General features: G+C 39.8%; 1 protein-coding gene across 1 annotated transcript in view; it reads left to right on the forward strand.

Moving 5' to 3' along the window:
* KIF15 (kinesin family member 15) overlaps window positions 1-21,604 on the forward strand; it is a 56,334-nt gene extending 34,730 nt beyond the window's left edge. The window contains exons 22-35 of the mRNA XM_090050400.1: window positions 218-303; window positions 895-970; window positions 1,522-1,608; window positions 2,450-2,554; window positions 3,562-3,684; window positions 5,534-5,680; window positions 7,771-7,878; window positions 8,571-8,735; window positions 9,121-9,230; window positions 13,595-13,667; window positions 14,234-14,271; window positions 16,772-16,937; window positions 17,373-17,504; window positions 19,145-21,604. Coding sequence (XP_089906526.1) covers window positions 218-303; window positions 895-970; window positions 1,522-1,608; window positions 2,450-2,554; window positions 3,562-3,684; window positions 5,534-5,680; window positions 7,771-7,878; window positions 8,571-8,735; window positions 9,121-9,230; window positions 13,595-13,667; window positions 14,234-14,271; window positions 16,772-16,937; window positions 17,373-17,504; window positions 19,145-19,204 — 1,476 coding nt within the window. The 3' untranslated portion in view covers window positions 19,205-21,604. The remainder of the gene's footprint in view (window positions 1-217; window positions 304-894; window positions 971-1,521; window positions 1,609-2,449; window positions 2,555-3,561; window positions 3,685-5,533; window positions 5,681-7,770; window positions 7,879-8,570; window positions 8,736-9,120; window positions 9,231-13,594; window positions 13,668-14,233; window positions 14,272-16,771; window positions 16,938-17,372; window positions 17,505-19,144) is intronic.
* Window positions 21,605-22,443: the final 839 nt, after the last annotated feature.

Consider the following 22,443-nt stretch of genomic DNA (forward strand, 5'->3'; position numbering starts at 1 on the left):
GGTGGTCTCAAACTGCTGACATACCGGTATAAGCCAGAGTGTAATTACATTTGTTTCCATTTAGCTCTTGTGCACTTTGTGTAAAATATTGTTGGTTATTTTTATTTTTACTCGCTCCCATATTCTTGAGCTTTGGTTTAAATTACTGTATTTTAAAGTTCTCTGACTAACAGAATTTAATAACATAGAATTGTTGTAACGCGTTGTTTCTTTTTAGAATCTCTTGAAACTTTTGGAAACAGAAAAAGAACGTAATCAAAAATTGACACTGCAATTACAAGAAAACAAAGAAAATAATGCAAAGTAAGTATAGCTCTCATTTCTATTTTGTATGTAATGGTTTTACCCGGTACTAAATTTTGATTTTATTTTTTTACCCCTCTTAAGTGTAAGAGGGTTTTTAAAAAAATAAATTAAAATAACTGTCTAAATACTTAGGGAAATGCTTAATTCTGAGTCACCTCCCACCGGAGATTTAAAACTTGCCCAAAGACAGTTCTTCTGCCCTTAAATCATGAAGTCTAGCACATCTTTTCACTATCTTGTAACTGCCACTAGTGTCCTGTCTCTTGATATAAAAAGAAATATTTTTAATATTCCATCTGTCCACTCCAGTAAAGGCTGCTGACTTTCTAAAAAAAAAAAAAAAAAGGAATTTGAAGCAACAGTAATGATGCTTTCAGTGAGCCTGAAAACAGCCATTTAGGGCCTATCTGTAGAAGTTTTTATCATCTGGCTCTATCAGAATGGTTGCTTGGACTTGTAGTCTTTTTTTCAGCTAAAGGCAATGTTGCTGCTTTGCATATATATAATAAACTATTAGCTTGTTTACTTTGTTCTGTGTTGAAGTTCTCTTATCTTTTGAGTAAGACTTACAAAAAAATCCTTCTCTAGGAAGTTCTTGAAAACCCTTGAAAAAGCAGAGTTGGAGAAACAGTCTTCTGAAATGGTGGCTAGGCGTGAACAGCAGGTAAAACATTTTGACAATTTAAAATCTGTTTTCATGGGGGTTTTTTATATATTGGCAATTGTATTATTGTATTGACTGAGTAGTAAAACAAATGCAGAGCTTTCAAGCCTCGGGCAGTTTTGCTAAGCTACCATTTTAGCTCTTAGAGCAGTATTTCTCTCACCCAGGGTGGTGGGATGCCACCAAATCTTCTGGAGCATGCCAGTAGATGTGAGGAGATTTAAGTGAGGTGTTAGAAGATAAGCAGATAAAAACTAAACTGATAAGCACAAGCTCAAACTTGGTCCTGGCTGGACAATCTCCTATCCCCACTGCCAGATCCTTCTACAAGGAATTAAGCACTATAAATTAGCTTTGTGAACTGGGTGGCACCAAATTTCAAAAAGTTCTGGAGGGGTGCCTTATGAAAGGTGCCTTGAGTCCAAAAAGATTGAGAACTATTGTCTTACCATATATTAAGCATATTTAAATTATTCATCTGTTTTTCATACTGAGGGAGTAGAGGGAGGTAATGGGAGTCCTATCTTTAAATAAAACAATATTTCTTTCAGGAAGCACGACTTCAAAAGCTGGAGCAGAAACTGGCTGCTGCTGAAGAAGTTATAGTTTCTCTGGAGAAGACAAATGCCACTGATAAGGTACAGGGAGACTTATGTTGTTGATTCTTAAGTTTAAAAAAGAACAAAAGAAAATTGATATTGCTGGCACAGAACCTGCAAGACTTCAGAAAAGAAGTCTGGCACACAGCCGGAGAAAATGGAGTTAGGAATACAAGGGGACCTCTAGGGAAAGCAGAAAAGATTGAGCTTGGCCACTGGACAAAACAGCTAGCAGATAAGTGAAGTATGGGCATGTCACTCACTAACAGGAGCTTGTGGTTGTTTCATTTGTTATGGACTTGAATAATGAAAAAATAAACATGGCATAATAGGCACCTGATTGTAGCTATTCTCACCTTGTCAGTAAAATCAATACTGCATCCTTTTTTATTGCTAGGTATAAAATGTATTTAAGAAATTGCATGGGATCTCATTTTTCAATAAGCTATCTTGCAAGATGCTTTGTTTTCAAGATTTGAAAGTTAACGTGGGGTATGTAGGGTTGGAGGATCATGTTCCAGAAATCTCGAATGCAGTAGTGGTAATCTGAAGATGATACATCCTATTGAAATTTCTGTGTGCCTACAAGTAATAGTAATCGTAACGTTCCAACAAGAGAATTTGAGGTAGGACCAACTAGTATGTACTGTATTATAGTCTCTTTCATTCTGGGACATTGAAGAAGTATCCTATTTTCTGACCGCTTAAGATAAAGGGAAAAGGGACTTGTTAATTACAAAAATGTTATTGTTCCCTCATGCACATTGAAAGTATAATTTCAAAACTCAAGCTGAAATATTTTTTTCCATACTGAAAATGAAATCATGGTTATATATATGCAGGCAAACAATGAAGTCCATTTTTTTTTCTGCTGTTGCAGGAGGTTGTAACTGACTTGATGAGCCAAATCCAGGAGCTAAGGACACTGATCAGTCTTAAGACAGAGTCCATAGAGGGACTGACAAGAGAACTGGAGGATATAAACGTATGTTCTGTCATTGAGGACATACGGTATAATTCATGGTGTTGCAAAAATGGAATAAAATGACAGTGAACACTTTGGTTACATATTTTACTATAGATTAGTGTCATCTGCTGTAGTGTTAGTAGAAGGAAACTTTTTTAACATGTTAAATACTTCTGAACAGTTCATGCTTATGGCTTTCTTAGAAACTGAATGCTTTCCACAGGCTTAGTAAAGAGAGGATTCTATCAAGGAGTATATTTGCTTTTTGTGAGCTTCACTCTGCTGACAGTCAGGTTTAAATTTCTCGGGGAAATTAGTGACTGGAGAAATGGCTGAGTCAAGCCACCAAATTCCCTTTTTTAGGAGAGAGTGAATATAAATATAGTTATGACATACAACTCAGACTGTAGTACTGCAGCACTTATGTACATGAAAACAATAAGAGTATTTAAATAAATAAGTTATTCATCTGCATAACTTCTCACAAGAGAAGGTGATTTGTTATTAACGTTTGGACTGGATGGAACTGTGAGGTTTTGTTTTGGTGCATCTTTTTGCAATAAGTATCTGTCTTTGTCTATACTTTCTTTTACTGTTGCAAAGAGATACAACCATGCAAAAAATGTTTTATATTTTATATGTAAACCCAAAAAGTGCTAAGAAAGAAACGCATGTAAAATTTCACAATATACACTGTGATCTATTTATTGTGTGTATATATAATATATTACATCTGTTACTTTCATTAATAAATTAATTCAACACAAATTAAGAAGTATATCTGTTGAATTAATAATTTCACTAGGGTTTTGTTAAGTCTTTCATGCAAAACTATTTTATGGAATTTATCAAGTAATAACATTATCAAGTTATAAATTCATACTCGCAGATGGACCTCTCAGCATGAAATTTCTCATTGTCATTTCAAATCTGCAAGATGCATCATTTCCATTGTTGTTATCCATTTTCATTGATAATCTTGTTTGCACCATCATAATCCTAAAGATTAATTTTGCTTTTTTTAGTTCAAGTATAATGATGTTTTGCTTGCAAAAGAGGAAAGCAAAGCAATCATAGAGGAACAGGAAAGGCAAATTGAGAGACTGAAAGAAGATTTGGAAAGAAAACAGGCAGCTGATGATATTGAGGTATGAATGTAGCATTAGTACTACCTTGCAATTTATGTCTTCTGTAGATGAGTTTGATTTTTGTTTGACATCATTTGGACACAAAATAGGTACAGGTTTCCCTCGCTTTATATCAAGAATTTATTATATACGCGGTAAATTCACTCATGCAATCAGTGTAGTGGAAGCCAGTGTACTGAGGGTCAGTAGAGTCGAGGCATTGGAATGTATCCCTATTTGTTACTTGTAACGTGGGTTCCCATTATGCAAATTTGAGTTATGTGCCATTTTCCAGGAACGTATGTACACCATAAAGCGAGGGACACCTGTATCCAAAAGACAGATTATAAACACCTAGCATTAGTCAGTGGTGAGCTATTAAATTGCATTTAATGGGAGCTGGATCAGGTGCATAAAAAATAATTTATGTAGAGGTAAAAGAATGGTGCATTTTAGCATTTTTTCTAGTGCTGCTAAGTTAAGTAACTTTTTCCTTTACCTGTGATTTTAGCCAAAAGCTCCACCTGCTGGTGTCACATTTAAGATTCACAGAATTGATCTGTTTAATCCTGCATCTTTTTTATTTTAATTTTTTTACTCCGTTTATCCCCTCTCACTTCCTGCCATCCCTTTTATTTTGCAGAACTTGCCCTTTATCTCTAGGATAAAGGCGTTCAATTTTGATGATCTATGTAAAATAATCAGTAGAAACCCCATAGTGCTTCAGTCCTGACATAGTGCCACTCCTATATCTACTAGAATAGCTTGTTCATCCTTCTGAATTCCAGTTTTGAAAAAAAAAATCTCCTCTCGGCTGAGAATTTATCAAAAACATGAATGTCAATTTAGACCTTAAGTAATTTTGAATCTCTATTTCCATGTGTTTGAAGGATGGAAGCCAGAACTGAATTACCTGCTGAATTTTTTTTTTTGCCAGTCACCTTCACTTCCAGTGTAAAATAGTTTAACTTTTATTTTCTTCATACTTGTATTTACTCTCATCATACCTCCTCAGTAGTATTCACCTAGCTCCTAATGGGGTCCCTAGGCTTTTTTGTTTGTCCATAGCTACCATGATCCAGCTAAATAAGAATAGAAAGGTTCTTTAATACTAGGCATTGGTGTTACTCAGTTGCATGAGGTTCTCTTCCGCCTCCCAGGCTAACTAAACTGCCATTACCCATAGATATTACTGAGAGTATCTGTATGCAAGGCAATGTAAAGTACAATTTTAAAATTACAGGATAAATTACTAACTCTGATTAAGACAGATGCAGTATTTGTGTTAAATAACCATGGTCACATGGTTGTTTCAATATAAATTATACCCCACCTTGAAAATACCATAATAAAATACCTTAGAATTGTTGGTTGTAGCCATGTTGGTCTAAGGACATTGGCAGACAAGGTTCTTTGGGTAGATGTGATATATTTTATTAGACCGGCTAAATAGTTGGAAAAATTGTTTTTTATAAGTTGTATCCAGACTTCTCGTATGGCTGAAAAAGGAGTCCCCGAAAACTTGGAAAGAACATTTTTTCCAACTCTTTATGTGGTCTAACACACAATATCACATCTACCCAGAGAACCTTATCTGCCATAATACAAATGCCATCATTCACAAACACCTTAACTGTAACTAAAATATCCTAGCCTACCTTCAAAAATTTGTAAAACCTTTTGTTCTGAAACTAAGGTATTTTGCATAGTGAGAGCTGCCAAAGAATCTTTTTTAACTGAAATGCTGAATTAAAAGGCATTTTGAAAGGGGGACCTTTAACTGATAAAGATAATTTGAAGTACTTACTTTGGAATAGTACCTGTTAATTTCAGTGTTCCTGCTTTTTGCTTGTGCATTTAAATGAAACAGAGAGATCTCCTGCTTGAAGACCTGAACCATACCACCGAGCAACTAAACAAGTTAACAGAAGCTTCTAAACATCATGTTGCATTGCTTCAGAGTGCACAAGAAGATTTAGAAAAGAAAGATGCTGTAATCCAAGAATATAGACAACAGGTAAAACATAGGATGCTCTTCTTGTAGAATCATTTGTTTACTTTTATAACAACTGGATGGAAAGGGGCTTAAATCTTAGATTACTTCCTAGCGACAATCATTCAAACATTTTTAATCAGTTCTGTTATATTAAGAACAAATTATTTCTTACTGAATTAGGAGAGTAATAATGTAAAGGACTTGAAGCAAATGCTAGTTAAGCCAGGGGTGGGCAATTTATTTTGGGCAGATGGCTGCTTACTGAGTTTTGGCAAGCTGTCTAGGGCTGCATGAGTACCCTGCCCCTTGACAAATGCTGTGACCCCTGGTCACCATCTTGGGACTGGAAGTCCTGCCCCTAACCTTTGCCACCGGAAGTCCCTCCCTTTACCCTGAAAGTATTTCTTTGGGGAAAAGGGTTTTCCATCTTGGAGGGGCGGGGAGACAAATTGCATACTAAAAATCAAATGCCCATAATAAAATATTTTAATTTAATTTAAAAAAAAATTGGCCACATGGTCACTGTTGCTGCACTGGGCAGCACGGAGGCAGCGGTGAAGCAACTGCACCACAAGCTACCATGGCACGGGCTCCAGGGGGGCAGCCACAGCAAACGCTGCCCAGCAGTGGCAAGCCATGGGGGGTGAGGTGGATTTCCTCTGCACTGAGCAGCAGTTTCTGGGCTCAGCTTCAACAGGCGAGCCCAGAGCTGGTGCGGGGTCTAAGCTAGCAGTGGCAGCAGGGAATAAAATGGTGCTCAGCATACAGGAAAAGTGTCCTCCCCACCGCCTGTGCCCTGTGCTGCAGCCACTCAGAGCCCACATGAAGCTGCTTGTGCCTGCTCTCCATTGCCACCACTGCTGCACAAGGCAGCAGTGACACAGCAGAGAGGTAGGACAGCCCCGAGCAGGCTGTGAGTGGCTGCAGCAGGAAGTGCTTGTCATCAGTGGTGGGGATGGGACGCTTTCCCCCGCGCTCTGTACCAGTTCGTTCAGCCCCGAGACCTGAGGAAATCCCTGCGGTCCTCCTTTGCCGCCTTCCCCACCCTCCCCCCCACTTCTTACCTGAATTTCCTGTGCCAGTGCAGCCACAAACAGCTCCACAGTACCAGGCCAAAAGCCCCTGGTAGGCAGGAGCTTGCCATGGCTTCCCCTGTGTCCTACTGCCCCTAGTTCCTGTCATCTTTGACAGGAGCCAGAGGCAGATAAATATTAATTTTCTAACCCTGAGTTAAGCTGTGTAGCATTGAGAAATGGGGGTCTTGAGCTTTCACAGATGCTAAATTTAAAGGCTGAGTAGAAGACCTTTTTTGTTGTTGTTTTTGTGGTTTTTGTTTCTTTTCTTTTTTTTTTTAACCCAAGAGTACAAGTAAAGGCAAGAGAACTTGAGCTATGAGCAATGCAAAAGGGATGTTTCTTTGTTTTTGCCTAAAGTTTAATAATGGGAGAGGGCAATTTGAAGGCATTCTAATATTTTAAACGCAAAGAAATATTTCTTAAGTTTTTTTGTCTATACTTAAGTTTTATTTGCATAACTCACTGTCCTGCCAAATATGTCTGCTGATAAAAATCCTAATGTAGGTATAGGTATGTTTACAAAAGTCCTTCTGCAAGTATTGCTTGGATCAGTGTGCTGGAAGAGAATAACCTATACTAGTAAAAGTATTCTTTTGTAAGTTTTAGCAATGTTGCCACCTGTGGGATTTGCTAATAGAAGGTGTATTAGTATACTCATATCAGAAAGCTCATTTAAGCAAACATTTAAAAACCTGCAATCAAACCTTGAGAAAAGTAAGTGAGGCTGAATGTCAGCAAAAATTAAGCAGGTTAGGTGCTAACACAGTACACTACTGTGTGGATCTCTTTAAATAGTTTGGTAGATAACTGCTATTTGATTAACAAAAAGATGATGCAATTGTAGGTAAATATGGAAGAACAGCTGATGTTAAAGTTGTGAAGTGTAAAATATTAAATATTCCAAATACCATCTGAGATTGCTGTACTTGCATATTTTATTCATAGTATTAGAATTTATGCCTAGTTTCTGCCTCTTTCAGCTTTTGTGACATTTTTGCAACTTTTGAACTCTAACTGATTGGGTTTTTATAATAGCTTGACCAAAAGGTGGAGGAATTGGAAAAGAAGAAGAATGAATATGACCTAAAAATAAAACAAATGGACTGTTTTGTGGACTCCTCTTTGTCTACAGCAATAGCACAGGTACGGTATTTGGGAGACAAGGATTTGCTCAACCATGCTTCACTGAAGCTTTTATATATGTATACAGACAGTCCTCAACTTTACAACATTCAAGTTGCAATGAACAGCACTGAGAATGTTTATAAACTGACACCCTGTTTTGACTTTCTGATGCTTGGCCAGACAGGGCGGTGGGTGGCAGCTACGGTCACACGTGGGCTGCTGACAGGCCTTGCCCCCAGTCAATCACACACCACCTGTCAGCAGCCCATAGAACCGGATGCACGACCGGCCGTGTAAAAGGAGCGCGGCAGAGCAAGTTGGTGGATGGCAGCAGCAGCCACCACGTGTGAGAAATAGGGTATTAGGCCTTGGTTCAGGAACCGATCCCCCATTTATAACATTGTTCCTATGGAAAAATCAGTTCCGAGTGGCAACATTTCAATCTAAGACGCTGTTTTAAGGAACCAATTGTCATAAGTCCAAGAACTGCCTATATATATGTAGTGTACAGTACATATACACATGCAGGAGGAGAGGGGCTTCAGACCATAAATAGATTTATCTGTGAAATTTTCTCTTATTTGAAAGGTAAGTAGTGCTGCTTCTTTTTGTTGTTGTTTTTGTCCCCCACTGACCTAGCATTAAAAAATAAAATGTATAACATGGGGGGACACTTTTTCAGAAATTTAAATAAAACTTTTTATTTCCAGTGTCCAAGAACTCCTCCTAATTTTAATCTAAATCTAGCAAAACTTTTGGAAACTCAGGAGCAGGAAATAGCAGACAGGAGAGCTTCTGCAGTTACTCTGGAGCATCTTGTATCTAAGTTGAATGAAGAAAGAACAGATAAAAATGATGAAATCCTAAGGCTGAAGGTAACATAAATTTAAAAATCAGGGGCAATTTGTAAATCCACTAATTTCATATTAATTTTTAGTTCATCTTAGTAGGCTGTGTCTTTAGAACCTTAAGTTAATGCAGAAGGGTAGTTCTTAATCTTCCTGTAGCCTGAGACCAAAGTAAAAAAAAGCAGAACTATTGGGGAAACTTTGTATCACTGCTGTACCCCATGTTTTTATCCAAGGATGATATTGGCTTTCTCCAAAGCAAATTTTGTTCAAACGTTGAATGGCAGATTCATGGGGGGCCTTGATAGAAAATGACTTTAATTGAATGCTTTCAGAGTACTCCTTCAGCTCTTTATTGAGAGCATTAGTTGTACTTCAGTTTTCAAAAAAGATGTTTGTAACGTTGGTTTAGGAGCAGTTATGTGAATTGGAAAACATGCGCCTGGAAATGCTGTCGTTAATGGAAGAAAACCGGAACCTACAGGGTCAGATTGAAGAGGCTCAGAGACGATGGAAAAACAGGTAAAATCTTCTCTAACCTCAGAATTTAGTTTATACTAAGGGTGCACTGGTAGAGATTTTGGAGACCGATACTGATAGTCGGTTTTTAAGGAGGCATATCAGCCAATACCGATCCGATTTCTGATACAGGTTGCATCCAGCTGGTAAGTCTATTGTGATGGAAGGGGAGGGGGGGAAAGAAGGAGCATTGGGCAGGGGCAGGTAGATCAATGCCCCACCCCAGTGAGGGAGGGAATGGGGCAGGTGATGGGATGGGGCCATGGCTCATGCAGGAGGGAGTGGCTCCTCCTGCTGCATGCACCCCAAGAGGGTGAGGCAGGGGGTGAGAGAGGCGCATGTGTCCCTGGATCTGCCCAGGGTGGAGCAGGCTGTGGCTACGCCGGGCTCTTCCCATCAGGGGCTGGTCCAGGCTGCACTTGGGGTGGGCAGTGGCACTGGGAGGGAGGCTACAGGTGAGGCTGCAGCCACCCCAAATTTTGCTGTAGCCCCACTCCCAGCACCATCGGTGCCTGCCCCAAGAACAGCTCTGGCCCAACCCCCTCCCCCATTCACCAGGAAGATCCTGGCACAGCCCACAGCAACAGCCCACCCTACCCATGTTGATCCAGGGGCCCATGCCCTGCCAGGGTGCATGCAACAGCGGGAGCCATCCCTCCCTCCCCACGCACCCTGGACGAGCCACAGCTTCATCCCATACCCTGCCCTGTCTCGCCCTGCTTCAGCCCCGCTCCCTCCCTTACAGCGAGCGGCATTGATCTGCCCCCCGCCACACATGCACCACTTCCCACCCCTGTCCCCCTCCACCACAGCAGACTTGCCAACCGGACACAGCTGTCCAACCTGCTGGGCTGTGCTTCTTGCTGCCTGCATGCTGTGCTGCAGCTGCACACGCACACAGGCATTTATCGGCCAAATTACTGGCCACATTGAGCCAATTTCTTTTCCAATACAGTCGATTTTCTTTATATCGCTGCCACTTTATATCTGTGCACCTCTTGTTTATATCATGATTTAATTCCCAACTATTGCTGGAAGAGCAATAAACTGAGATAACTGGACACTGATCTTTGTGGAAATCTTTTAAAGGTCAGGAAATGTTGTTGTCTTTGAATTACAGTTTATTAAAGTACAATAATTAAGCTATTAAAACACATAAATAACGCATTTTAACTACATTTGAAGTCTTTAACATGGCAAAAATAAGGAAAATAAACGGAATGTGAATTGTCAGGGTGACTGTCATACTAAAAGTAAATGGAAATTTTATCGTAGACTTGAATTGAGGTCAGTTTTCCAGACTTGTTTTTCTGCTTTCTAAAGCTGACTTTCAATGAAAATGGAACAATGAATGATGAAAGACTTCAAACTGCAGTACATTCTTAGGTGGGTTAGACATGATCTTCATTCTGAATCACCAGGCTGTATCTTTGGTGTTGAACAGAATTTTTTCACAATTAGACTTGTTCATATGTCTTTCTAACACTTTCGGACTATCTAAAAGGCTTCACAAAATATAGAAAATGGGAATAATGCATTGTAATATAATCTTCTGTCACTATGTTTTTTAATTAAGCAGAGTAAATCATTTAGAAAAAAAAGATATTTTAAAGCATAAATCACACACAAAGCTACCATCTTGGCAACCTAATAAAAGATAGGACTTGGATCTACTCTTCAATTAGAAAGCATTGAAAATTTAGAATGCTTAGAACTTCCTGAATTCTAAAATTAACAATAGTTTTACTGAAGGTGAATTGAAAATTGTAGAAACAGTTTTGAGTGCTACTTTACATAAAATGCCTAGGTAAAAAACATTTAGGTTACAAAGTCCATGCATATGCTCATTTCATGTCTGTTGCTACACTGGTGTTGACAGTTAACCTTTTTATACTTGAAGACCCTCTTGGAAAATACCACTACTTATTATTTCCCACAGGGCTGAAAACTAGAGCAGAGCAGTTCTGTCGCAAAGAACTTGACAAGACTCCAAAGATCAAAATGTTTTTGGCAGTATAGGTTCTTACAAGAAATCTCTGGATCTCTGATCTCCTTTCCCTGCATGATCTGCTACTCTGCTTTCTGTTCCTTGTCATGTGCTTCCTGCCAGATCTGCTGCTCTGCTTTTCACTGCTCCCTACCTGCACAGTTCTCTAATACTACATGCTCTGAAAGTTCAGGTGAACTGGACACTCGGGTTCTCTGTGCCTTTTCCACAGGTTGTCTTGAAAAATAAATTCATCATGAGTTAAGCACTTGACCACTAGAGGAATGAGCCATACAGAATATCCTCTAAGGAAATGTTTGATTTTTTGTCTTCAGAGCAGGCTTTGAATAGTGTGTAATAAAAAAGGCAGAGGTCTACCCATTGAGCAATGAGGCAGAAACAAAACTGTTTGGTCTCTTTACTATGTGCTCGAGTAAGAGGGTCCTGGAGAAAACAGAGTATGCGAGTCTGATACGGGCATGTGAATTAAGGTGCCACAGGCAATCTTTATTTTGGCATTTCTTAACTTTGAAGTGCTTGACTTTACAACCTTAACATATTTCTAACCAAGGTTTTGGTGTAATGTATGAGGATTTATTAAAAGTAAATTTGAAAAAATAGATTTTTTTTATTATCACAGCCTTTCTTCCACTTCAACAAATGATGTAACCAATAGGAGGAGGAGGTTCTTATCCCCCTCTTGTGTTGGTCCACTAGAGGATAAGATGCTTTAATAATGTTGGCTTCAGAATGATGATACTTTTTAAGATTTGTGTTCCCTGCAGGGCTGTGGAAAAGAGTGGGCACAAGACTTCTGCTGCTTTCCTTCCAACTTGCTCTGCTTTTCCCTGTTATTTGTCTCTACCCAACCCCAATGAGCTCTAGTCAAATCTCTGCCCATTTCTGCTCCCAGTTTTCTTGCCAAGTCATTCCTATTTCCCTCCCAATTCTCCAGTTACTCTCCAGTCTTCTCTTCCCATTATCCCTTCCTGCTAACTTTCTTCACACCCACCAAATTCCCATTCTAGTCTGCCTCCTGGGGCTTATGTTCTAATCCTAATGTTTTTCCCCAGCAGCTTTTCCCAGTCTCTGCCCACATTAGTGCCCTTGTATCTCCATACAATCTAGCTTCTTGTCAGCGAGCCTCCCTTCCTCCTATTTGTAGTGGTTTCCAGTCTCCTTGCCCTACCCAGCTCCCTTCTTCAGTTGGTCCCTCTCCATCCTGATTCTCTTCCATGGCCAACCAGTCTGGGTCTGGCATTCCTGCCAACCTCCTTCCCCCAGTCTCTGACCTCCAGGCTCCTTCTCTCAGTGTACTTCCTCAGAATTGTTCTGCGCCACTCCAGGTCCATCTTGTTTTTGTTCAGTTTGAATCGTACTGCTTCCTCCTTAGTTCTGCCTGAATACTGGGTAATAAGAGGGGATCATCTGGAGCACAGCAGAGATGGACACCTTGCTGTCTGCTATCTGGAGCAGTTACTGCAGGCTGTCTGTTTTCCCTTGGAAAACTTGGATTTGAGCATGCTCAAATCCTTTCTCCAAAGCTAAGAGGTAGCTGTGCTCGCCAAAGCAATATTCACCAGAAATTAACATTAGAAATGTATCTTTCCTAGTTTCATTCACAGAAATGGCTAAACTGTTTTGGCTGAAATTTAAAGGTGCGGTGTGTATGTGAGAGAGAAAGAGAGAGACCCTGAACCAAATATCTGATGTATTAATTTGGGCTGCTTTTTTTTAATTTGCCAAAGATTTTAAGCAACTAACAACAAGTAGTAAGTGAGCGATCTGACTGGGCCATTTTCAATCTGTTCTACCTATTCTTCTTAGAAAATTATTATTTAAAAAAAAACAACCCATCTTATTGCTGGATTTAAAAGAAAGCAAAAAAGGGCATTTGTGCCTCTTTACTTATGCTTGTGTGTCTTGAGTCTAGTTAATGTTAACAAAATGAAAAATATTTAAACCTTCTGGGAAAAAAACCCCCCTCTTATCCTCCTAACTATGAAAGACCTAAGTTCAAAGAGGGGAAGAAGTTTTTCTAATCCAGTACAGGGTCAAGATTGTCAGTTAATAAAAAAACTGCTAAAACCTCAGTTGTATAATACATGGATCCATATTTGCTAGTGAAAAGGTCTTTTAAATAAAAGTGCTCACTTCTCTTTAAATATCTTTTGTGTGTGTTTGCTTTAAGTAAAAATCTTTACTTTAGTATAGGAAACTTCAGACTCCTTCCAGAGCTAGATTTTTTTTTTTTTTTGGATGCATGCTAACCAAATTTGAACAAGCACAAAGTCAACCACTAGTTTTATTCTGAGGCAGCTCTTGTTTTATCAGTAGTTTCTTCTGTGTATAACAAGGATAAATTTTTATATTTCTCCAGGGATCACAAACATCAGAGTGAGGAGCATCTAAAAGAGACAGAGAAGGAAATTGCTGAAGAGAGACTAGCAAAGGTATTCTTTTTTTTTTTCCCATGTGATGTTCGGTTGCTTGTTTTATGCTTTGAAGTCCTGCTCCTCGTGTTTTGTTCTGTTTTCATATCATTGCAAAATTTCTGATGCTAGTGGATTAAAAAGGGGATAGTGCCTAATTTTACTTTAACTATATATATTAATGTTATTAATTTCAGTGGGTTTAAACCACAGTAGAAGGAATAAAGAAGAGTGAGGAAAATAACACCCAGTAGCCTTGCTTCATTCCACTGGGACATGTGGAGCTTTTGCTATTTCCTTTTTCTGAAGTATACAAAAAAAAAGGTAGCTTTTAAGTTGCAATGGATACTGTTTGTGGCAAATGCTGAATAAGTTCATTTCCTCAAGTTATGAATTTCCTAGATGTTATTACAGCATGGTCTTACAGCAGCAGCACTAGCTATATGCAAGTAGCCCAAGGGACAAATTGCTGTGGGTATTTTGTGCTGATATGTAATGCCTTTCAGTGTATAAACTGAGCTATGTATGTGCTTTTATAATGTCTGAATTCTGTAGATGTAACCCTTCCTAACTTGACTTTTTTGTAGAATAAAGCAATGGAAGAAATACTGAAAATGAGATCTGAGTAAGTTTTAAATGCTGTTTGATACCTAGAAATTTGAATTCAAGAACCCTTGAGTAATGTATCTGAGAAAAAAACCCCAAAGATGAAGATTAGCTTGGCCTTTTAAAGTACAAACATTCAGTTCTTATTTTTCATCAGTAGGTGGTAGTAGTTCCTACATTAGCTACAAAACTAAAGCCTAGATAATGTGTTCTGAAGTATACATCTGTGCTTTCTGTTGTTTTTATAAGCCTTTCAAAACCAATGTGTTATGGTACAGATTGCCAATCCCTTTAAAAATGCTTAAAATGCATGTGAGAACAGCTCTGCTGTTCATTTATGTTTCTGAACACTATAAAGCATTATCTCCAACTCTTGGCATTTGAGAATACTGGCAACTTCTGTGTTTTTCAGAAATGAAATGATGGGCCTTGGGAGTAGAACAGAGTTCTAAATGAAAACCACATTTTGAAGCATGGGTCTTTCCACATTATTTTTGTCAATATTTGCTGCTGAACATTTATATAAAACTTATGGTCACAACAACACCTGTATTTAATTTGCTTATTTTTCTAATGTGCCTATTACTATAGTATGCTGGTGATGCCTAGAGTTAATATTTAACTTATTTTTAAGCTTCTAATGGTACCACGTCTGTGGCTTTTCTTTTATCAAAGCTTGAGTGGCAAACACCCATGAAATTGCTGATATAAAGGGTTCCTTTTCTACATTCAACAATAGAGCTGTGCATCCCTGATTCGATTCAGCAGAGATTTGGCCCAATTTGGTGGCTGAATCTCTGAATCTGAATTGAATCAGGAGACCCTTTAACCTCTCCAAATCAAATTGGAGAGATTTGGAAAGATTTGGACACAGGCACAGCTTTAAATGTTATTTCTACATACCTCAAGGTACCAGGTGGCTCGTGAATGCTGTGATGGCGGGGCAACTGGAGCTGTCCCACAAGAGCACAGGGCTCCCTAGCGCACTCAGCAGCAGACCTTGGAAGTGGACCGGGTTTGATACCCAGCTTGTGGCCTCTCCTCCCCCCCCCCCGCACTTCTGTGGGACGCTCCATCTGCCCCAGCATTGCAGCGTTCATGAGCCGCACCCAGTACCTTGATGTATGTAGAAAAAACATTTAAAGCTGTGTCTTCGGCCGAATTGCCGATTCTCTGAATCGGCATCGAATCTGAAGCTGAAGATTCCATGCTGCCGAATCGAATTGCGGACTGATTCAAATCAATTAATCAAATCACTGTCCCCGATTCGGGCCAAATCTGAATCGAAAATGGCCCCATTTCGCCCACCCCTATTCAAGAGCCAGTGGATCAAATTTAGTGACAGGCTAAAGATACTTTAAAGTTGTTTTTGGGGGAGGGGGGTTGCTATTCTGTTAGATTAAGAAGGGCTAAATGTGTAGTAAGAGTTTCTTCTTATAACCACCAGATCTCACATTGTTTAATTTCTGTGTTTGCATAAAGGATATCTTAAATGAAAGAGCTTCTCAAAATTTGTACTTTAATGCTGGATTCTGAATAAAGGTATCTTCTCTCCCAAGTGTTCATTAAGGACTGGATTAATTGATGACAATCAATTTTAACTAGTCAAACTAACATTTTTGAGTCTTTAATTTTCAGTTTTGTCTCTTGTGTCATCATTTCATTAAAGTGTTTAGAGCTCCCTTACTCTGGAAAACAACCTTCTTTTCTACAAACATTTCTTCTTGTGTTTATTGCATCCTAGGCTAGGTACAAACATTCAAAAAACCCCAGGCAGAATCTATCTAAATTTATATGGTTTCCTATAAGTGGTGTGGTTTAGATCAGTAGCAAGCAGAACACACATGGAGGTGTGGATACACAAATTTTAGGTTGGCTGGGGGGGCACAGTGGTGGCAGGAGCACAGCAGCAGTAAGTGGGGAGCTCCTGCAGACACCACCAGCACTGTTGGCGTTGGCAGGGGAGGGTGGCGAGTACCGACAAGGGGTCAGTGACCACCTGTAGACGCTGTTGACAGTGGCCAGCAGGGATCACTGACCGCTCGCAGACACCATCAGTGGTGGGGAGGGCAGTAGGCACTGTTTTGTAGGGGGTGCTTTTGCCATGCTCAGGGGGTGCATGTGCTGCACCCATGTGCACCCCCTATGCATCACCCCTGTGTCAGCATGTGCTCAAGAGGTCCTGGGTAGATAAAAGGTTAATGCCTATCATCTTCTCTCATTTTTCTGCTTTTTATTCCAGTATGGAAACAGGGAGTGTTTTTTGCAGCACAATGTGACTTGGACAAGCATCAGATTTTAAGGGAGGGAAAGTATACTCAAGGGGTTCTTGTGGGTTCCAAGTTTGACATGGAAAACAACTTTTTTCCCCTGTATTGAATCTGAAGTTGATGAAGGCTACTGAAAAATCAGACAAAAGGGCCTGTTAAAAAATGACTGTATACGGAGAGCTGAAATATTGTGAAGGTATTAACACACAATTAATTTTATTTTTTTAATATTTAATGTTTTGTTGACAGACTTGAAGAAGCCAAAAATGCTCTTAAAAATGCAGAGAGTGTCTGCCTTGAAATGACCATGGAAATAAAACGGACAAGAGCTTTGGAGTCTAAAGCATTTCAGGAAAAAGAAGAAATTAGATCAAAACTGGAAGAAATATATGAAGAAAGAGACAAAATTGAAAAGGTTACAAAAAAATGGGATTTTTCTTTTCTACTAATTGCTTGCAATAGAACTGCAACTGGGAGACTGAAAAGTCATTATTAAGCTGCAAATGACAGCTGAGGATTGTCTCTGAAAACATATTTTATTTTATAGTTTGTATGTATTTAGCGTTCTAACAAAGTACTGTAATCAGATGTTGATAGAAACTTGAGCGTAGAAACCATAATAATTTGCAATGCAGATCAGACAACTGCATTTTTCCAAAGAGAAAACTAATCCAGTAGCTATAAGAAGACTGAATACCATGTATTCAATGAGTAAACCCATTCATATGTTGCATGCTAGGAGTTTAAAGAGTGGTATTACTAATTTGAAAAGAAACTGCTTTCTTGAAAACCAAAGGGTTTTTTTTTAACAGAGTTCCAGATTACATTCAGTTTTATTATCTGATTTCAGGAGATGGACTTTCTAAGGAAGCAAGTAGATTCACTCACTTTGGAGAATGGAAAGCTAGTAGGCCATCAAAACCTAAACCAAAAGATTCAGTATCTTGTGAAACTGAAAAAAGAGAATGCCAAACTTATTGAGGTATGTTCCAGAGATTAGAATACAGATTATATTCATGGTTTGATGGAGAACAGAGAAAATGTTTAATACAGCAGACTAAAATTTTCATTCTTCAGATAAGAACATTTAGCATATTGCAGTTCCATGCAGTCACCTGTGGGTCATAACCAGCGATCCTGATTTTTCCCTGATTTAAAAATTGCAAATTCTCTCATTAACCACCTCCACCCATGGTTTTTCTGTGATTAAAATGAAATGCCACTATATATATATCTATCAAGTTCGAAGCCTACCAGTGCCTCAAGTCCTATAATAAAATCAATTCTAAATATCTATAAATTTTAGCATTTGATTTCTTGGGGTTTTTTATTATGAATAATAAAGGCTCTCCCTGCCTCCTTCACTCACACAGGTCCAGCTGCAGCTGCACACTGCTTTGTGGCACTGAGCAGTCTTGATGTGCTGGTGCCCTATCCATGCCATTGCCCCTCATGCCCCATCCACAGCCCTCTACCTCTGCCAAAGGGGGCCCCCAGCTGCCAGGGCTGTGGAGCCAGAGACTCAGGGCTGCAGCCCCAACTGCGCCTATAGGAGGCAGTGGCTGCTGCAGTGGAGTGGAACATAGAGCCTGGCTTTCCCTCCCCCAAAGGCCGCATAGATGCAGGCTGGCAGCTGTGGGCTTGGGGCACCCTGACCTGCTGTCCTTCCTCCATGACCTCTGCAGCCCAGCAGGTAGGACCTGGCACAGCAGGGCAGGAAGGCTCAGTGCTGCCTCCAAGAGCCCCATGGCAAGGCACCCCCTGCCCCCCCCCCCACAGCAGCAGGGGCAGCAGAATGGGGTTGTCCCCTGCTACTGCTGGGGGACAGGGAGTGCCTTGCCATGGCAGCACAAGGCTCATGGCAGTAGCCCTGAGCCTCCCCACCTTGCTCTGTCCTGCTGCGCTGGGTCCCACCTGCTGGGTTGCAGAGGCTCTGAGAGGAGGGCGGGGAGCCCTGAGCCTGCATCTGCCCTCACCCTGCACATAAATCTGGGGGTACATGCCGTGTGTCGTTTTCCCCCCCCCGGGGCTGGCTCCCTGCCACTTCCCCCAAAGGAGCTGCCTGCTGCTTTGTTTTGGGCCTTGCAGCTGCACATTCCAGCCCCAGGGCCCAAGCCTCGCACACTCTCCAACTCCGTCCCTCCCTCTGTCCCTTGTTATGGGGGACTTAGCAGCCCCCCCCCCCCCCCCCCCCCGACTTACCTGTGGGGAGCTGCTCTCATGCTGCCTGGCTGCCATGTACGTGTATATGTGTGAACATGCACATCACGCCCCCTGCCTGATTGCCCTCCTCCTGTTTCCCCTAGCCCTTTGCAGACTGGCAAGAAAACTTTGTTTCCCATGTTTTTTTTCCTTCAAAAGAGGAAAGTGTGGGTTTTTCTCCTTTAAAAAGAGAAAATCCGCATTTTACTGCATTTTTCCATGATGAATGGAAAATCCAAATCCCTAGTCATAACATCACTTTCATCATCAGTGTTAGAATTGTTTCATGGAGCTACAGGATCCTTGAACGAGTGTACAACTTTAAAATAAGTTGATTTGATGACTTGACATTTGAGATGAGTATAATCCCTTTGGACAGATATTCTCATAATACTAGGTACTGTATTTTTCTCTTCACAGGAGGTTGAAAAACTGCGTATTGAAAATGCTGTGTTGAAAGAAGCTAAAAAATCTGAATGATGTAAGGAATTATTATAAGCTGCCATACCACCATTCCCAAATATCATTGTACAAAAATATTCATTGATTTAAAAACACAGAACTGCCAGTTTACAAAAGTCATCCTTCAGTGCTGAGCCATAGCCCTTCATCTGATGGGTTCAAGATAACTAGGTATGTCAAGCTGTGTATTGTGCCAGATGGCAGCTTTTAGTGGAGCATCAGTCCCAGCTCATCCAACAGCTTTTCAGTGCCTTCTGAACTTTCTCATACTGAAGGTGCTGTACAGTCTTACCTGAATACCCTATTTTATGTGCTGAAAGACTTTGTTGCAATTGTGCCTTGCTTGTGAAGAAAAAGTGGTTTGTTTTCACTGAAACGTCTCATCTTGTTTCTTTTGTCCTTCAGATTTCTCTCCCCCTCACCCCAAAAACATTATTTCTTCAGCAGATGAATTTGTGGAAAGATGGAAATTCCCATAAGCAACTTTTTGTAATATTTTTATCTGTTTAAATAGTGCATGTTCATACTGTTGTGATTAATCTGTCAAACATTAATGCTCATTCCTTGAAAATATTTTGTACTTAGGCTTTTTCAACAAAGCAGTAATGTCAATTTAATAATAAACTGATATGTAAATAGTACCGTTAATGTGGCACAACTTGTGGCATTATATTTTTTTTGTTCTTGTTTGGAATTCAGATGCTTTTAAACCTATCTTTTTTCTCTCCCTCTCTAAGCTTAGAGAATGACCTCTGCAGTGGTGGACACTGTTCTTACATTTGCTTTGTGGAGACTGCCTTCATTGGTTAACTTGCTTAAATACTATATAACTAATTTTTTCTCAAGCAGAAGTCAGTCTGGTCACAGTAGTGTTAATGTGTGGAAAGTGCATCTTCTAAGATTATAGTAGAACCTCATTAATCACACTGAGGATTTTACAAATGACTGAAAAATTTAGATAAGCAAAATGTAAATTAGTTGATATACCACAAAATATTCATTGGATAAAGATGTAATAAAGTTCATTGGATAAAGATGTTTGGGTTTTAGTATTTGTAGTGTATCTATTATCTTTGTACGGTGAAGTGTTACAGTAGTGATGAGTCATTATTAAATATTTAAGAAAAAGGGAGACCACCATTTTGTGAATTGCAGTGTGAGACATTTAGTGAGATTCCATTGCATTGCCTGCAAAGTATTTTTTTTCCCCTCAACTTAAATAAGAATTTAATTCAAATATGCTAATATTTGGTAGGGAAATAACAGATTTGTTTTCTCCTTGGAGGCTAGATTGGAGCAGATAACAGGGCAGTCTAACCTCAAATATGTTCACCAGAAAATAGAAGGCTTTGGCTTGTCTTATTTAGACTAGATTAGGAAATAGTCCCTTCCCTCTAGAAGGATATAGCTTCTCAAGACTAAGCGTAGATGATTGGACAGTCATTCTGCCTTTTTTCCACAATACTTTAGCTGTTTCACAGGGCCTGTAGTCTTCCAAGTGTGCAGATGCACACCAAAAATGTGGGCTTGTTCCTCCAATTTAATACTACCATTCTTCAGTTATTTCCTTCAGGGTGTTACGCCATAACCCCCTTTCCCCAAGTACCCACTTAGCTATGTCAGTCTGAAGTCAAGCAGGGTAGATTTGTGCTTTAGAGACTAAAACAGCATTTGATAAAGCCCATTGCTTACAAAAGCTGTTTTAGCTGTCTATAACGTGCAAATCGACCTTGCCTCCTGCATAAAATATCTCAGACTAGCAAACTAATTTGAGGGTAGACCAGTGCTGTCTACCTGACACATTGCAGAATGCTCGGTATTGTAATGCAGCAGCAAATGCAGCTGTGATGATACCTGTAGTCTCTTCTGTGTTGTAGGTCTTTGATATCAATACTTCATTGTTTATGGAACTTCAGGGTTTTTTTTAAATAAGTCTTGTGAAAAATAAAATAATTTTGTTTTATTACAAATGAAAAACATGAAACTCTGTCATTTGGACCCATGCACATTAATTTCTACAGGCATACCTCGGAGATATTGTGGGTTCGGTTCCAGACCACCGCAATAAAGCGAATATCGCAATAAAGCGAGTCACACACATTTTTTGGTTTCCCAGTGCATATAAAAGTTATGTTTACACTACACTGTAGTCTATTAAGTGTGCAATAGCATTATGTCTAAAAAAAACAATGTACATACCTTAATTGTGAAGTGAGCAAATGCTGTTGGAAAAAATGGCGCCGATGGAAAAATGGCGCCGATAGACTTGCTCGACGTAGGGTTGCCACGAACCTTCAGTTTGTAAAAAAAACGCAATATCTGCGAAGCGCAATAAAGCGAAGCACAATAAAACGAGGTATGCCTGTATTTTATAGTGGGATGCATAAAAGGAAGTGAAAACCATTGTAAAAAAAAACCAAACAGGAGTAGGGATGACTACAGTTTGGATGTTTCTTCCTCATAAGCAGGCAAAATATGAGTGGATGTATCCTGTTCTTGATCAAAATTAAAAGAAAAAAAATACCTCTTAGTAATTAGTTCATTTGTCACATTAAATTCACTGGGCTGGGGGCTTTTACTTTATTCAACAAAGTACAAGAGAAGCCAAACCAAGTTCCTCTGAACTATACACCATTTTACTGGGATGTTAAGTAGGCAACATTTACCATGAACAGCTATATACAGTAGAGAATACACAGATGACATTCTCTAGGTGGGAAGGAAGGATTCAGGCCCTTCAATCTATCCTCATGAGTGAAGACTGTTCCAGACATCACCCCCCATCTGCCTTTGTGTGGAGCAGTTTTGTACGGTTTGGATTCCTGCCCTTTTCTCAGAGATAACATCCCTTAACCAATCAAGCAGGGAAACTGAGTCATGACCTGTGACAATTGTTCCTTCTGGGGGTCATCTTGTTAGCATTGGGTGCGATTACTGGCTTGGTATCTCAACTCAGTGGAAACTGTCCCTCACAATGCATCTTTTCTCACACGCTACTCATTGTGGTTCTGACTGAACAGCTTCTGGGATCAGAGTACCTATGAGAAGGAACGTAGCGATAGACCTAGCACAGCAAAAAGGGAAGAGGGGTGTTGAGGGCTCCCCGACAGTCATCAATTCCTCTTGTAGGTGTGATGATCTAGGGCTAATGCAAGAGGTGAGGATTTTTGTGGGGGATAGCTTTTACTGGACCAACTGTATAGTTAGGGACATAGGCAAGTTTTCCTGTACCACAGTACTTTTCCTCAGGTCTCTGG

This window comes from Crocodylus siamensis, chromosome 5 (genome assembly GCF_052110815.1).
Source record: "Crocodylus siamensis isolate JL-2025a chromosome 5, ASM5211081v1, whole genome shotgun sequence".
NCBI classification, from domain to species: domain Eukaryota; kingdom Metazoa; phylum Chordata; order Crocodylia; family Crocodylidae; genus Crocodylus; species Crocodylus siamensis.